Genomic DNA, 16,209 nt, shown 5'->3' with positions numbered 1-16,209 from the left:
AGTTTCCAAAATGTACCGAAGAAATGCAGCAAGTAGCTGTTCTGCCTGGAGCTGCTTGTTGTACTGATAGCAAGTACTATGTAACCAAATAAAATTCTGTCTGTGATGCTTCCATCATGTAAGGAATCCCATGAAAGGGAACTTAACTGGGATTTTGTGTAGTTACCAGTGTACCTATTTGAGTCTCTTTTTCCTCTCTTCTGCAGCTCTGAATGCGGGCCAGGTTGGTTTGGCGTTATCCTATGCGATCACCCTCATGGGAACATTCCAGTGGGGTGTGAGACAAAGTGCTGAAGTTGAAAACCTGGTAACGTTTGTTTATTCCTTTTCTCCTCCTGGTTACTTTTCATTCTTGTGACATGATGCTTAAGGATGAGATTCTTCTTATTTAACTTAGCAGGAAATTGAGGCGCTACTCTACAATCCATAAAGAAAAATTTCTTATTCTAGGGTATAATTTGTCTGACTGATTTTGAATATTTCTTGAGAGGAATTTGGTCCAGGGACTGTCCTTCTCCATTCATAATAAGGGAGGCTTTATAATCTCCCTTTACAGCAGAAAGAAGACTGTCTAGTTATAGTATAGACAATTGCATTGCAACTTGCTAAAATTACAATAATTTAATTCCTCTCTATAAGGAAGATTTAAATTTTTTTCCATATTTGATAGTTTTAATTTAATATTATTTATGATTGCATTTTAAAATTTATATTCCTCATGGCATTTTTATGGTCCTGTTATTTTGTTGTAAAGGCTCATATCTTCCTGATTTGTTCTAGGTTAACACATATGTGAAAGTATTTGTTTATATTCAGCTGAGAAGTTTGTGTGTTTTCCAAAATATATAACATAAAACACCTTCTCCCAATTTACAATATTTACTAGCATTTTCTAGTTTGCCTATTTAGTTCCTAAAGTTAATATATAAGAAAAATAGACTTTGAAAAGAACATGCTGAGCATAAACCTGAGATTTTTTGTGTTGAATTGACAACTGAAGGTTACTTTTAGTTACAATTTGCTGTCCATAGTCTAGGAAATATGTGTAGTCCTTCTGTAGAAGTTACAAAGCCATGTTTAATAACAAATAAAATTAATAATAATAATGTAACTTAGTTGGGCTTTTTTGGCTAGCACATTGCTTCTTCAGCACATTTTTCACACATGAATAAACTAGTAGTGACAGACTTTGATGAGAAATGGGATGAAAGCTTTCAGATTTTTTCATACCAGTTGGGAAGTTTTGGAAGTGTTGGTGGGACTGTCTTATATACTGAGTTGCTCTCTTGGAGGCTCTGATTCAGGAATACTTTGGAGGAGAAAGGCTTGCTGTTCACTAAGCTGGCTTTGATATGGAATGGTGATCATTTTATAGATCTACAGTTAGCAACTTCTTTGACAGGTGGACATCCACCCAAAATCCCGTTATTAAAGGGTGACTACACTTGAGGAAGTCAACAACATTTCCCCTCTATTCTGTTGTGAGCTGGTCAAGGGAAGTGATTGTCCCACTCTACTCTGTGCTAGTGCACCCTCACCTTGAGTTCTGTGTGCAGTTTTGAGAGCCACAATATAAGAAAGATAAAAAACTGTTAGAGAGCATCCAAAGGAAACCTGCAAAGATGATGAAAGGCCTTGAGGGGAAGCTGAGGTCACTTGGTCAGTTCAGCCAGGAGAAGAGGAGACTGAGGGGGAGACCTCATTGCAGTTACAACTTCTTTATGAGGCAAAGAGGAGGGGCAGGCCCTGATCTCTCTGGTGACCAGTGACAGGGCCTGAGAGAATGGCATGAAGCTGTGCCAGGGGAGGTTTAGACTGGATATCAGAAAAAAAGTTCTTCAACTAGAGGCTGGTTGGGCAGGGGAACAGGCTCCCCAGAGAAGTGGTAATGGCACCAAGCCTGTCAGCTCAGGAAATGTTTGGCCAGTTCTCTCAGGTATTTAGATTTGTAATTAATCCCACTGATTAGAAATGATGCTTATGTATGGTTTTATGTATCGTGATAGATTTGGATATGTAGTAGGACATGAGATGCATTCTTGACACTTTTTCAGTTTAATGAAGAGAGCATAGAATGGCACCAAATACTCTTACCTGTGATTAAAAGAAAAACGGTGGAATAATTTGCAGTGAATCTTCATATTCAAAACACACACATTTATATGCGTGCAATATCTGCAGTATAGGCAGTGGGATGAAGTTCATGTGTATATATCTTCTTTCCTCCCGGTAGATGATATCAGTAGAACGAGTAATGGAATACACAGATCTTGAAAAAGAAGCTCCGTGGGAGACCAACAAACATCCTCCACCGGAATGGCCTAACCAAGGAATGATAGCATTTGAAAATGTTAACTTCACTTACAGTCTAGATGGACCTTTGGTCTTAAGACACTTGTCTGTTTTAATTAAACCGAGAGAAAAGGTATGTATATGGCTGTCTTTAGATATTCAAAGAAATTAGGCAAAGATGATAAATTGACAAGAAGCTGTGTGCGAGAAATACATTATAAAATACACGGCTGTTTGGAAAACAGTTAAGTGTTCTTTTAAAAAATAAGTTTTAGTCGTATTTAATAACAGAAATTAGAGCCTGTTTATTTCTTGTAAGTGTAGCATAAATGAATCCAGGAATATGGTATTTCTGTATGTTAGAACAAAGGATTAAAAATGTCTGATAATTTTCTTTAAAAATCTGGGATTCTTCAGAAAGTGACAGACATTGAAAATACCAGCTGAGCCCAAAATGTTTGTTCAAATCTAAAGCACATGGAGCTGCATTAGGAAATTTGGGATTTAATAAAGGGAACATAATTGGAACAAACAGACAAGGTGAGCAAAACAGATTGAAAATAAGGAATGTACCCGCCCTTGCACTGAGCCCCAAATGGAAGAGAGAAGAAATACAACTCAGTTGCATAACTTTAGAATTTGGAATTTTATTTCAGTTCCTTTCGGCTATCAATCTAATTAACTATTGCCATTAATTAGATTGGTAGCCAAAAGAAACATAGAAATAAAACTCTTCCTCCTCTGCAAATTTGACTCTTCCTCCCCAATTTTGATGCTCTTCCAGTTGAAAGAGTGCTGCGGGGAAGGTCTCCCCCACAGACAACATTAAATTAGAGCCCTGCAGTGTTAATTTGTGCTTTCCTACATTTCAAATGCACGTGTACTTTTTGATTAGGATGTCTTCCCTAGGAGACTGGTTCAACTCTAGTGTCATTTCCCTGGCCTCATTTGTAACATGCATTTCCATTCACAGCCAACCCTGTTTCTTTCCTCAAGTGAACACGTTGATGACATGCATGTTACAAAAATTCAACCCATCTTTGCTACATGGAGTTGATCTCCTGAAATAACGTGGGAGTGAGTTAAAAATGGTGTCTGAGAAGAGCCACGTAGGCTGTCTCCTTAGCTATTATATGTCATTCCAGTATAATAGCAGAGAAGTTTTACATTTTTTAGTGAGAGACAGAAATGAAATAAAAAATGGAAGCAAGAGATATTAGCAATGTATGACTCAATCCTTGGTGGAGGCAGGAGAAGGAGGGATGACTGGGGGTATTTGTTTTTGCTGAGCAGTTATGCTGTGGTTTTGTCATCCTGAAGTGAATTTGCCCAGCTTGAAACTATAGCCAAGAACTTTGTGTTGTTTTCTCTGATGTTTTGCACAATACTGCAGTAGACTGCCACTGTATAAATCTCCCAAGCATCTGTCCTTATATTGGTTTTAATTATTGAGAAGCATCTTCTTCAGAACCGGGTTTCCAGATCTGTTAGAAGGTCTGCCCATGTGGCTGTCAGTGAGACCTCTTATGCCTATTCAGGCCCCTGGCTTATAGAGAGTTCTGGTGGCTGCAGTGCTACTGGCAGGATGAATTAATTTTAGCTTCTGCTGTGCTTGTTGTAGTTTTTCTTGTTGGCAGTCCGGTGCCCAGCTTGGGAAGCTGAAGGTACAGCAGGAGGTGATTGCTAGCAGATCACTCATGTGTTAAGGTCTCTTTTGATCTGCTTGTCTCAGCATTCAGCATTTCCTTACAGTCAAAGCAGGCTAGGAAGGACTCTCTGTTTAACCATCTTTGCTAATGTGGTGTAGTCTGACAGACAGACCAGGGAGGTGCAAAGAGCTGTGCCATCAGCTGGCAGTGATTAACCTCTTCTGCTACTATAGCTGCAGCTGGAGAAGATAAGCATGTGTAACATTGGGTTTTTAACATCACTGTCTTTGTTTAAGGGTGCTTATTGGCTGATATAATATAAATGTACTTTTTCCTGACAGATCCTAATTCTGAGGGCTACATGAAACAGTTAGGAGGGTGAGGGTATAAGTTTACAGCATGGCAGCTGTTCACGTAAATACTCTCACAGCATAGCACGAAAGGGAGGTTGCCTGAGGGATAATAAAGACATGGGCAGTTTCACTGGAGTAGCTGACATGCTGTAAATCTCACTTTTTTTTTTTTTTTTTTACCGCTCTAGTTTGAAGTATGGGTGACACTTGAGTAATGATGAGCCCAGCATAGCAGGTGTACTCCTGTGCATGCACATGGCTTATATCAGGCAGCGAGATCCTGGCCATGTGATTCCTGCTAAGTGGGTGGGGCTTCCATTTGCAGCCTGTCGCTGTGTTTGCACTGGCTGTGAACATGGGGCTCTGAAGAATAAAATGTTTAAAAAAAAAAGTGTATACTGAGGGCTGGTTCAAATTCAATTTTCAGCAGCCTATAGTCAGTTGGACCAAAGATACAAATAGATGCTTCTAAACGCTGAAGAGCATAGCCCTTTCATTTGATGCCAAACTGAAAGTGGGATTTTGACAATATGCAGAGCAGCTGCATTTTTATTTTAAGTATCAATGTATTTTTTTATGTTTTTTTTCTTTATATCCTTAATACAATACTTTATATCACTGACATTTGCAGAGAAACAATTGAACTTTTGTTTTCACAACTCTGATTGTCTGTGTTCTTCATTCAGCATTTTCTTTCTGAGCTGCAGTTTATCTGTTCAGAACTATTTTTCTATTGTTTCACTGATATAATTTAGAATACTAGACATTTTATCATTTATTGTAACAGATTTGCTTAAATCAGTCTGTTTCTTTAATAATAAGCACTGTAGAAATGTTAATTAGTTTATATACAATAGTACAATAACGAATAGTTGGCTGAAATTATTGACTCGGAAGATAGAAGTAGAAAATGCATTTTAGATTATGCAGCATAAGTTGCTCCTAGAAGTATACTTTTTTAGTATGTTGTGTATTTTTTATCAAATGTGAGCACTGCTTTTTTGTCTGAAGTTAGTGTCTCTGTCTGTTCAAAAGTTTCTCCTTGCTCTTTGATGCAGTTTCCTATGCTTAATTTCATTTCAGCAGTCATTGCTGCATACATCTGAGTCTCAGGCAGTGGGTAATTGCCCTCTGGTGTCTGTACGTATACTCATGAAGGTTTTCATATTTATTCCTCCTTTCTGCACCCCAATCACTTTGCCAGGCCATATTATACATGTTTAATCATCATAAATCCTTCTTCGTCAAATCAGTATCTCCAACACATATTAAGTTGCTTTGCTCTGAACTCTTTCCCGTGTTGATTTCTTTCTGGAAATGTAGCAATTAGAACAGAATGCAGGAAATAAATTCTGCCAGATCAGATCTGTGTAGGGGGTTAAACCCATTATCTTCCCTGATACAATTGATTACTGTACATTGTTTTTTCTAAGAATCCTTTACTGAAGACAACATTAAAAAAAAAAATAAAAATATTTGCAGGTCTTAGCCCCTTGTCATTAAAGTTATCAATCCCATATTTTGCATTGTCCCTTTTTTCTGAAAGTTTTTTTTTTTCCAGATCGCATATGTCTTCCAATTTTTCTTTGGGAACAAATAGAAGCCTGTATCCCTGTGATGTTATTAATCACTATTTCTTTTGTTCAGAAAGGAATTTCAGATTGCTCACATGGCCTTGTAGTTTCAGTACTTGTTGAAGATGTAGGAAGTATGAATATGGTTTATAATCCTGCTGCTTTAAAGCACTTCACCTTAACCGTGCTAACCAAAATCAGTCTCAGTTATTTAAATTGGGAATACATTGCTCCCAGAGTGCTTTATGGGAGTCCTTTTTTGGGTTGAGAAGTAGATGCATGCCTGAAATGATTTGCCTAACATCACCTAGCGAATCGGGTTTAGTATAAAAATTAGCAGCCTTGAACACATTACTATGCATTGAGCCACTTTATCTTGTTTACACAACAAGACACCACACATTAAGGGAAAATCTTTCACCTTTGAATATAATCCAAGAAATTGTTGTGTCACCTGAATCCAAACCAATTTAGGGGAGAGAGGGGGTTTTCCTCTTGAAAGAATGTTAATTATGAAAAAGTTTTATTTGGTGCTTGTTCTAGTATAAATCCTCTGATGTTGTTAAAGTGTTGCTTGACATATTAATTTATCCCAAAAAGCTCACAGTTTAATTGTACAGGCTTGGCTTGCTCTGTAGGTTGGAATAGTGGGAAGAACTGGAGCTGGGAAAAGCTCTCTGATAGCAGCCCTTTTTCGCTTGGCGGAACCCGAAGGAAAGATTTGGATTGATAAGTACTTGACATCAGAGCTAGGACTCCATGACTTACGGAAGAAAATTTCAATTATACCTCAGGTAAGAGAATTACTTGGTCTGCCATAAACATTTTCAGTATAATACCGTAGTATTTAAAGTGCTTTGCTGGGATATGTTCCCCCTGCATCCCTGTATGCGCTAGACATAAAAGCTGTAGCGAGACTTTATTCTTACTTGAGTCAGGTCTTGATTATTTTAAGAGAAATAGAATCAATTCTGGGGACTGGAGCATTTTCTTTCTAGTTTTGTACCCTGTTGGTTCATCTGAAATACCTGTGTGTGTTTGCAGTATGCTGTCCTTGTATAGTCTGGGAAAGGCAGAGAAATCTGACAAGTATATACCAGTCTTCAGCAGTCCTCTGAAGTCACTTGAACCTTTCACAACAATTCCTGCCTGATGTGTTGCCTGAAGCTTCCTTAGTAAGGAATTTTGAAGGACCACTTTCACCTCTGTAGTCAACCCTGTACAAACTGAGTGATGCTAGATCTAGAAAGAGCAAATGTGCCACCTAGAAGTGAGCTATCAGCTTTTGCGTTATTGGGAGAAAGTTGGACAGGAGAAGACCAGGAGAACGGACAAAAGAGTGGGTCATTATGACCCATAAACAAAAACCTGGTGAACTTTAGAAGCTGAATGCAGGAAAGGCTGCAGTACAGGAGTAAAAACCAACTAAGACGTGTTGGGAATAGCCTCGTCTCTCATGCTGGTGTAGAAGAAAGGATCTTCAAAGAAGTCCAGAAGGTCACAGGTCTTCTCTTTATAGTCTTACTTCCAAATCAGCCGTTGAATCAGAGATGGGTTATGTATAACCTTAAAGCATCAAAAGGCAAAGTCTGTGCAGCTTACTGTTTCATGAGAGCTCTGGTCTCTTCTGTGATCATCTACTGTCCACTGGAGAGGGAGGAAGAGGGAAAAACTCATATGCTGCAACTGTTTAGTCATGGTTTTGGAAAGTAATTCATTTGGTTTGTTCTATTAGGTAGACTTAACAGTAGGCTGGAAACCAGAGGAATTTGTTTGCCATGTTTAGCATTATTTCTCAGATCTTTGTGCTTTATTATGGAAGCTGTATTTAAGAGTCTTTATAACAACTTTATGTTCGAAGCTGTGCTAGCTTGTTCTTGGGATGGCATTCAGAGTGTGTTATTTTCTTTAAATTGAGAATCTAATACAAATTATAATGAACAGTGGTTCTAAGCCTCTCTTGATTACCTTCCTTCCCCTCGCCGCCAAGAACAGGAGTCAGAAAAAAGAAACACATATGCTATTTTAAAATTAAATAAATTAAAAAATAGGTGCAATTAGATTGTTGCCTAATGTTGCAGCGCGTCTTTTGTTTCTGCATGCTGAAGGCTTATTTGTTGCACAGTGGAACTAGTCATCTTTTGTATGTAAAGAGTAGTTTACATGGATTTAGTTCTCTTTTTTTGTGTGTGTGTGTAGTGTTCCTTTCTTCTGAAAGCAGATGATCGTCAGTTCATTTAAGGTCTTCAGCTTTTTGAAAGCCCTGCCCTTAGCTATTGTGGGTGATTTTTATGTTTTGAAGAATTCAGCTAAATTTGAACCAAATAGCGTACTGAGACAGGAGAACTGCAGATCAAATACAGTTTCTACGTGTTGAGCGATATAGATACTCAAAGTTCACTGCATTTAATTATACATGAGGGTTTTTTCATACACAGGTCCATCGGCATAGTTTTAAAATTGTTTTAATCCAGTGGAATTCTGTGATTTTTATCAAGTTTATATAAGGTTTTCATCATAGTCCCAAAAGGTTTTAAGTGTCCAAAGGCTAGCAAGTGTCATTTGTTTTCAACGTAAGGGCAGATTTGTTTCTACTGAAAATGTGCAAAACTATGAAGTGGTGGTAGTAAGAAGAGGAAAAGAGTTTGGAATAAGGTTTCTACTATAGTAAACTGAGTGATAGGCATTGTCTCGTACTGTGTTAATAGTAGTGCCAGTAATAAAAATAGCAGTGTAACATCAGGTAGTTGTTTTGCTGCAAATATCTTCATAATTATGTGGGAAGCTAAGAAACCAGAGGGAGAGATGCTTATTAGAATTGCAACATAAAACATGCTAAACAGAACCATTCCTAGAGAGTGATGAGGCAAGACTGAAGTTTTCTTGTGTGTAAGTTTAAATACCTACCTGGAGAAATAAAAATGTGCTTAGGCTTCTAATTGCTTGCTTGGATGGAGCTGTGTAAAGGTTGTGTTTGTAAATCTTTTCTATGCAAATGTTGTCTGCCTCTCTGACTGCAAGCATTTTTACAACAATTATTTACAGGTTTGTCTTATTACTTTCTTCTCATAAACCAGACTGTTTTAAATAATAATCTGCGTCAGAAGTGATAATTAAAAAATATCCTTATCTTCTGTTGCAGTGCATGTCTGTTGTTAGGACTTTTATAGTAGTTATGAACACTTTATAGATTCAGCTCTTATTTTGCCAGCCTATAAAAATGGATTGAAAAGGAAAATAAATGTAACAATACCTTCAAAACACACCAAATGGTGCATTAAAATATGTACTATTAAGCAAATTATTTTCTAGGTGTTCTTGAAGAAAACTTTTTTTAACCTGGAAATATTTTGTTTTAATTCCTTTTGTTAATTCAACAGGTTTTTAGGGATATGTTGCTATTGGAGCAGATACTTTCAAATAATTGGCATGTTGCACCAAGAAGTGTATATATTCTTTTACATTGCTTGTGGCATTTTCTATCTTTGTTAATTCTTCTATAGCAATCAAATGATTTAGAAATGAAGAGTCAGTAAAAGGGTTAAGGTCTGAATTCTGTTCTGATTTGCTGCAGGCCTTTGGAGTGGGCATCCCTAGGGTTAGATGGGGAGTAAGTCACAACAGGTTAATCTCAGAGTAAGCTGAAATTATCCAGTGTAAGTTAGACTATTTCCCAGTGGAGGGGAAAAAAAAAAGAAAGAAAACATTTTGCCTAAAATGTCTGCAATTTAAAGAAGGCTGACAACATGATGAATGGTCTCCATTTTTGATTAGCAGTATTACGGTTTTTGACTTGCTGTCTTTATGTGTGGTATTAAGATGAGTTTAGCCCTAAAGTCGTGTCAGTGCATGACTCAGGTCTGGAAACTCATAATTAATGAGTACTGATGTGTTGCTTAAGGAGTTCTGAACCAAAAGTCATCTTCCCACTCCTTAAACACTACGTTTTTCAGTGTAAATTAATTTGTGACAGTTTGATTAACTATGTGTTATTGATTTGACTGGGAACTGAAGTAGAACAAAACTTGCTTCGACCACAGGTAAACCCACATTGGTACCTGAGTGGGAGAAGGTACTGATTTGACTCCCTGGTGTATTTTGAGTGAGAGCTTTGCCCAGCAGTGCTCCAGTTCTAAGTAAGTTGTTTTTGATGCTGTGGCAGTATAGATTAACTTCAGTGGGTATATTCAGTGGGTATAGGTTTTAAATGGTGAAAGCTGTTCCTCATAGCCCTAATGGTAAAATGGAATGGCTTTTATGACATAAATTAAAAAAAAAAAAAAAAAAAAAAAAAAAAAAAAAAAAAAAAAAAAAAAAAAAAAAAAAAAAAAAAAAAAAAAAAAAAAAAAAAAAAAAAAAAAAAAAAAAAAAAAAAAAAAAAAAAAAAAAAAAAAAAAAAAAGGAAACACACCCCCAGAAAAAACAAATTAAAAATCAACCAACCAAAAAAAACCCACAAAAAAACCAAAACACAGCCAAATAGAGAAGGAAAAGCAGAAAATCATTGTGAGCTCTTTGATTCATCTCTGGTTTATGTACTTCAAAAACAGGTTTTCAAAACTGCCCAAATGTAATTTAGGAGTGTGAGCTCATTGACAGTGCTAGCTATTGGTTTTTGTTAACAATACCAGAAGGATAGCAGCGATTTCATGTAAGTATATATATAGCTTGTGGCATCAGAACAGTGGCATGTAAATGCCCATTTAAGTACTGACATAACTGTGTACAGCCATTTGCAAACAGACCTGTCCTGTTTGGTAAATTATCTTCGTATGGAGTAGTTGAGCATTTGCCTCCCCTCATATCCCCCTTAAGCATGCTATTGTAAAATACATTTTTGCATTTCAAAAATGATAGCTGCTTGTTGTGTATTCTGTTTTGTTGTTGATACAGGTTAGCTCTGATTATCATTAAATTACCCATTGCATTATAAATCCTGTATTTATAATGGAACGCTCATTTTCCTGGGTTTTAGGAGCCTGTTTTATTCACTGGAACTATGAGGAAAAACCTAGATCCTTTCAATGAATACACTGATGAAGAGCTGTGGAATGCCTTGGAAGAGGTAACTTAATTAATTTGCTTTTGTACATCTGATATTTACAATCCAAATAACAATAACATTACAGTGCTTATGTGTGTTAGGTTTTAGATGTTTTCATTGGGTTTGATAAGGGTATTCCTGTTGATGGAAAAAGGTAGACTGTTACATGTGCATTTGTGTGTGTTTGTGCATGTGTGTGTAGACTTGTGTATTGTTATGTAAGTCTTCTATGAAAAAAATTATCCTTTGGGATGATGCTTTGGTTATATTTTGATTCATATCTTAGTTTAATGAACATTAATAGATTCTTAACAATGTGCTTTAATGTTTTTAGAATTCTAATAACTGACACACTGTGTAATCCAACTTGGCGCTTACTCATTTTGTGTCAGAATATAAAAGGCAAACCTTGCATACTTACTGTTGTGTCATCAGATACACAATAGGTGATTTAAAAGGGAGTTACTCATCCTACAGTATGTTGACATGTCAACAGGTGCAGCTGAAGGAGGTTGTGGAAGACCTACCTAATAAAATGGAGACGCAGCTGGCAGAATCTGGATCTAATTTTAGTGTTGGTCAGAGACAGCTGGTGTGTCTTGCCAGAGCAGTTCTAAAAAAAAATCGTATTCTTATCATCGATGAAGCAACAGCAAATGTGGACCCAAGGTAAAACCAAAATCTGTCATGTTAAAATGAGCTGGATTTTCTTCTAATATGTTTATCTGTACTGTAGAGATGAACTTAAATGCTTTATATTACATGTAGTTTGTATTGCTGTTCTTAGGTTTTTAAGGATACCATCATATTTGACTGTTCAAAGTGGGCACATTGAGCTTTGGCTATGGAGCAGATGCTATAAACTAAGTGGTGAAAACGTCCCTAATTTCAGTGCATTCCATAGAAAAAGGAAATTAATATTCAAAGTTCATTTGTCCTGCAGCCATAGATTAGAAGACAAGAATGTTCTTGGAAATGCATCTCTGTAACATCAGAATAGCCATGAAACAAGTTGAGTTCTGTTGATTTCTGGAAGAAATGTCTGTTGGAAGTAAATAAATTAAAAATAATTAATTAATCTCACTCCCCAAATCCCCTAAAACTAGAAAGGTGAAAAATGGCTATCCTGGTTATGAGATGCTATCCTTTCCAATGGCTCAGATGTTGGTGTGTTAAGTTAGAGATAAAATGGGGGCAGGGGTAGAAGGTAAGCTGTCCTAAACACAACAAAGAACTGCAAAACAGATTTAGAGATGTTTAAATCTACAGGAGGGACTCATTTATCATTCATCATTTGGTCTTAAATAACTCAGGCCGGCAGAATTTTCCTGAATTCATTCCTGTTTGAACTAGAGGGTACTTCTAAAAGAACGTCCAACCTCAATAGAAAAAAATTCAATGACAACCCTTGTTAAATTGTTCCAATAGCTAAGTACCCCCACTGTTAATTTTTGAAACATTTGAAACGCTGATGGAAGTATTTTGGAAACAATACTGCAAACGTACTGCATCAATTAGTCTGAGCTGAATATATAGTTCCAACAAACTATGGCTTGAGGGAGAACTCAAAGTCCAAAGAGGACAATAACACAGCAAGTCCCTCAAACAGATGCATTAAGGATTTTGTATGTCATCTGGGCGTGACTCATTTTTATAACATCTTCTTGGGGGAGAAGTGGTGCCACTAGAGTAGCTTTGCAGTTCAGTTGACAGTGTATTTCTAAAACCTTCCCAGAGGTTCTCTTGTTTTTTTCTTTTTTACTTTTTTTTACTATTAGTTTATTTTTGGCTGAGCTCTGATAGATTAACTCTGATTAATCATGGTTGAGGAAATTTAATACCATCTTACTCATCCTCCCTATTTAGGCATCTCACATGTGTGTTCTCAACTTGCACTATACATTTAATTGATCTTGATTAATGTGTGCTGCAATATATATTAAAATAAGGTAAATGTTTGTTTGTATCAACTCTAAGCATAACAATACAAATAATAACTTGGAACTTCTTCTTTGAATTCAGTTTGCATTACAGTCATTATTACCTTTTCCTTAATGTGTTGGTATAATTAAAGCCAAGTATTTTTTAGCTGTGCAATCTGATAGGACGATCATCAGGAAATGCTGATGTGGGTTGCTTAACTGAGCAGTTAAGGGAGGCATTTTTGGCATGTAAGGAAAACCTCCTCATCTTCTGATGCACAACCCCCGTATCTGGCAGCCTTGTCTCTAGCCTGGCAGCAAGCAGACATCGTTTCAGGCACCTGAGATAGGAAACCATGGAGAGTTGCTGCCGGCTCTGGAGATTATGTTCCTTTTTTTGTTTGTTTTTCTGGCTCTTGATCTCTTTGCCTCAGCTCTGCTGCCACCATGTCCCTTCTACAGCTCCACCTGGAAGCAAGTGTGAGCATAAAGGGTTTTAGGGATGGGGGGAGGAGAAGGAAGGTGATGTGAGGCAGTGGATGGGACAGCAGAGTGAGAGAGAGGTGAGCACTGTACCCCCCCAGGGCTGAGGGTACTCCCCACCATGTTTCTCCAGCTTAGCTAGGCCATTCTCATCTACTACTGGTCCCATATATACCCTTATATATACCCCTTGCTCCTCATGGCTACCACCTGCTCTGCATGTTGCAGGCGTGTCAGCACTTCTGTGAGGGGAAGGAGGAGCTTCCCATAAAGAAGGTTGCCCTAAATCAGACTGCTTGAATGTTTTATGTGACGACTGATGGACATTTAATTTGATTTTGTCTTCTTGGTCCGTTCTCATCCTGAAGAAAAGGGTCATTTTAAAACAGTTGAACTCTTCTGGAAATTTGCATGAAATCTGGAGTGAAAATGCTGAAAATCTTTCTGTAGTTGCTTTGGTCATACACTAAAACAAAATCTTCAGTAACTGAGACTTCTTTAAAATACTTTTTTCAACTTAGTGAGCTTTCTGCTCACTGACTGCAGTATTATGCATTAACTTGTATTTTTGCTGCTTACAGAGGACAAAACTTTGGGACTAGACCACTGGCATGTTTTTGCATTGGTTGTTCATTGAGTCTGGTAAAAACAGCCATTGCACATAGTTCAGTTTATTAGCTAACTTAACCTTGTAAGGTTTAACCTCTTATTACATCTGACTGCTATCTGTAACTCTTCCTCTTTTGGAGAAATTATCTGAAGTCACTCAGGAGTTGTGTAGTGTGAGATACGCTTCCAGGACAATCCACAGGAGAATATTAGGCAGAAGATAATGACTTATCCAGTGTTCCTTTCAGGAGCTTGGTTGCTTCTCATTTAGATCATATTTATTCTTGCTCTTTAGATAGTTTTCTTTTTACACAGTCAGCTAATTCAGCTTACACCAGATCTTCGGTTGCTGTGAAACTTGGTGTTAAATCCTCAACCTGTAGTGCCTGTGGGAAGCTGTACCACCATTTTGTACTTTCTTATGGTGCTGTTCCTTCCAGTAGGGAGTACTGTGGTTCCCATTTTTATATAAACAGATTAGGGTTGAGCTTTTGTCATCCAGCAGCCCTGGTTTTGGTGTTCGGGTTGCATCTTTGGTTTTTAATGTGCCTGGAAGATGATGGGGTTTGATCTATTTAGGTGGGTGATGAAATCACTTGACATTTGACTGACCACTTGCTCAGTGTGGGTAGGTGCCACAAAGGGTCCATTTATGCCCTGAGGAAGGGACAGAAATTATTCTTCCTTTGGTACTTTTCTAACTCTAGTTGATATGTGATATAGTCTCCACTACCTAATTCTATATACAGAGGCATTTTTTGATCTTTTTAGACTTTTGTGCCTTTCCCATCTTCTTGCTGAGATTCTGTTGGAGCTTACTGATGGTGCTTCTGCCTGCTGTCCCAAAAACTATGCTCCAAGATCTACTGTGAGCCTTACAGAGGATCTAGCCAAGTGCCAGTCAGTAGGCTCATCTGCATGAGATTTCATATGGTGATGTTTGAAGATGGAGCTATTAAGTCTGTTTCTGATTACTTTGTAGTCTCATTTTAGAATATCTGTCACACCCACAATATGGCCAGCAGTTTCTTATTAGTGATAAGCTTATATTCAAGAACTATCTAAGATAATAGTTTGATAATATCTAAGAATGAGAAATGGTTTTTTATTGTAAATGTAGGAAGAGGTAGTGCTGTAAAGAATACATGTAATACAAGGAGATATAATAAATTAATGCAGAGGACAGGGATGTTCAAGGCTGAGGGATTCTCAGAAAATAGTAGGAATAACCTGAGTTACAAATAATTTTGAACCCTTTAAAAAGTTGTTTTCAAAGGTCTGAGCAAGCTGTGATTCTCTGTGCTGTGTAGTGGCTTGCAGGAAACTTCACTTTGAGCTCAACTATAAGGAAAGAAGAAGGCCTCTCTTGCACAGTTCTAGCGAGTTTTGAACCTTTTGTTTCTATTTTGCTATTTTAACTGTTGCAGAGAACACATCCTGCTGTCTATATAAGGTTCTTCCATAGTGAGTGTTTTCATGTACGCCCCTGGTTTTTTTTCTTCTTTTGAAGGTAAGAGTAGTCAGGTTATTGAGCCGTTGGTGAGAAGACAGCAAAAAAATATACATGTATTAACACTGGGGCAAAAGCACTGGTGTTGCTGTGATGTGGAACATGATGAACAACTTCCTTTTCTTAAGGAGTTAACACATAGAACTAAAGAGCCTGGGTCTGTCCTGACTTCTCCTCCTCTCTCTTTCCCTGAGTGCATACTGGCCTTGGTTCAAAAGTTGTTGAGGAACACCTGCTTCACACCTTTTTTTTTTAGCTTCTTTTAGGAAGTAGAAGCAGAAGGACCAAACCTTCTCAGATTGTGGCCCAGAACAATCTCGTGACAGAACTAAAATGTTTCTGTCCCCCAGATGAAGATAGCAGTCAGCATGCATGGGAATTCTTACTAAACTGTTTATATCTTCCTCCTCTCTGAGGAATCATCCTGTCGTCAGCAAGGATCTGTCTATTCCTTTGTCATGCTGATTGCTTCAACTAAGTTTGTAACAGAAGTTACACTTAGTCCTTCAGACTGTGAGCTCCTGTTTTCTACTGTGGAAACTTAGTGGTTACTTCAGTCCTCTCAGTCATCCTGTTCTTCCAAAGTTGTCTGCCCACTTCTTATTGCAAGTGCCTCTTGACATGGTGACATCAAAACAATTATTTTTGTGTAATTCACGAAGTGATACCAAATATTTATTATGTGCAGACAGATTCAGTGTGGAGCACTACTTCTGTCTTAAAAAAATAATACTCAGACGTGCTGCATGAATATTTTATGCATTTTTTTTCCC

The 16,209-nt window shown here is 37.5% G+C and overlaps 1 protein-coding gene across 5 annotated transcripts in view; it reads left to right on the top strand.

Moving 5' to 3' along the window:
- The window catches only part of ABCC4 (ATP binding cassette subfamily C member 4), a 147,820-nt gene that overhangs the window by 109,539 nt on the left and 22,072 nt on the right, over positions 1 to 16,209 (top strand). For all 5 annotated transcript variants that reach the window (XM_027884253.1, XM_027884254.1, XM_027884257.1 and 2 more), the window contains 5 exons: positions 207 to 307; positions 2,234 to 2,425; positions 6,507 to 6,662; positions 10,844 to 10,933; positions 11,409 to 11,581. In XM_027884253.1, coding sequence (XP_027740054.1) covers positions 207 to 307; positions 2,234 to 2,425; positions 6,507 to 6,662; positions 10,844 to 10,933; positions 11,409 to 11,581 — 712 coding nt within the window. The remainder of the gene's footprint in view (positions 1 to 206; positions 308 to 2,233; positions 2,426 to 6,506; positions 6,663 to 10,843; positions 10,934 to 11,408; positions 11,582 to 16,209) is intronic.

This window comes from Empidonax traillii, unplaced genomic scaffold, assembly GCF_003031625.1.
Source record: "Empidonax traillii isolate 1590-97213 ecotype Southwest subspecies unplaced genomic scaffold, ASM303162v1 scaffold141:size962631, whole genome shotgun sequence".
Lineage (NCBI taxonomy): Eukaryota > Metazoa > Chordata > Aves > Passeriformes > Tyrannidae > Empidonax > Empidonax traillii.
Note: the sequence above shows the minus strand (reverse complement) of the source record. Positions and strands in the feature narration are given on the sequence as shown.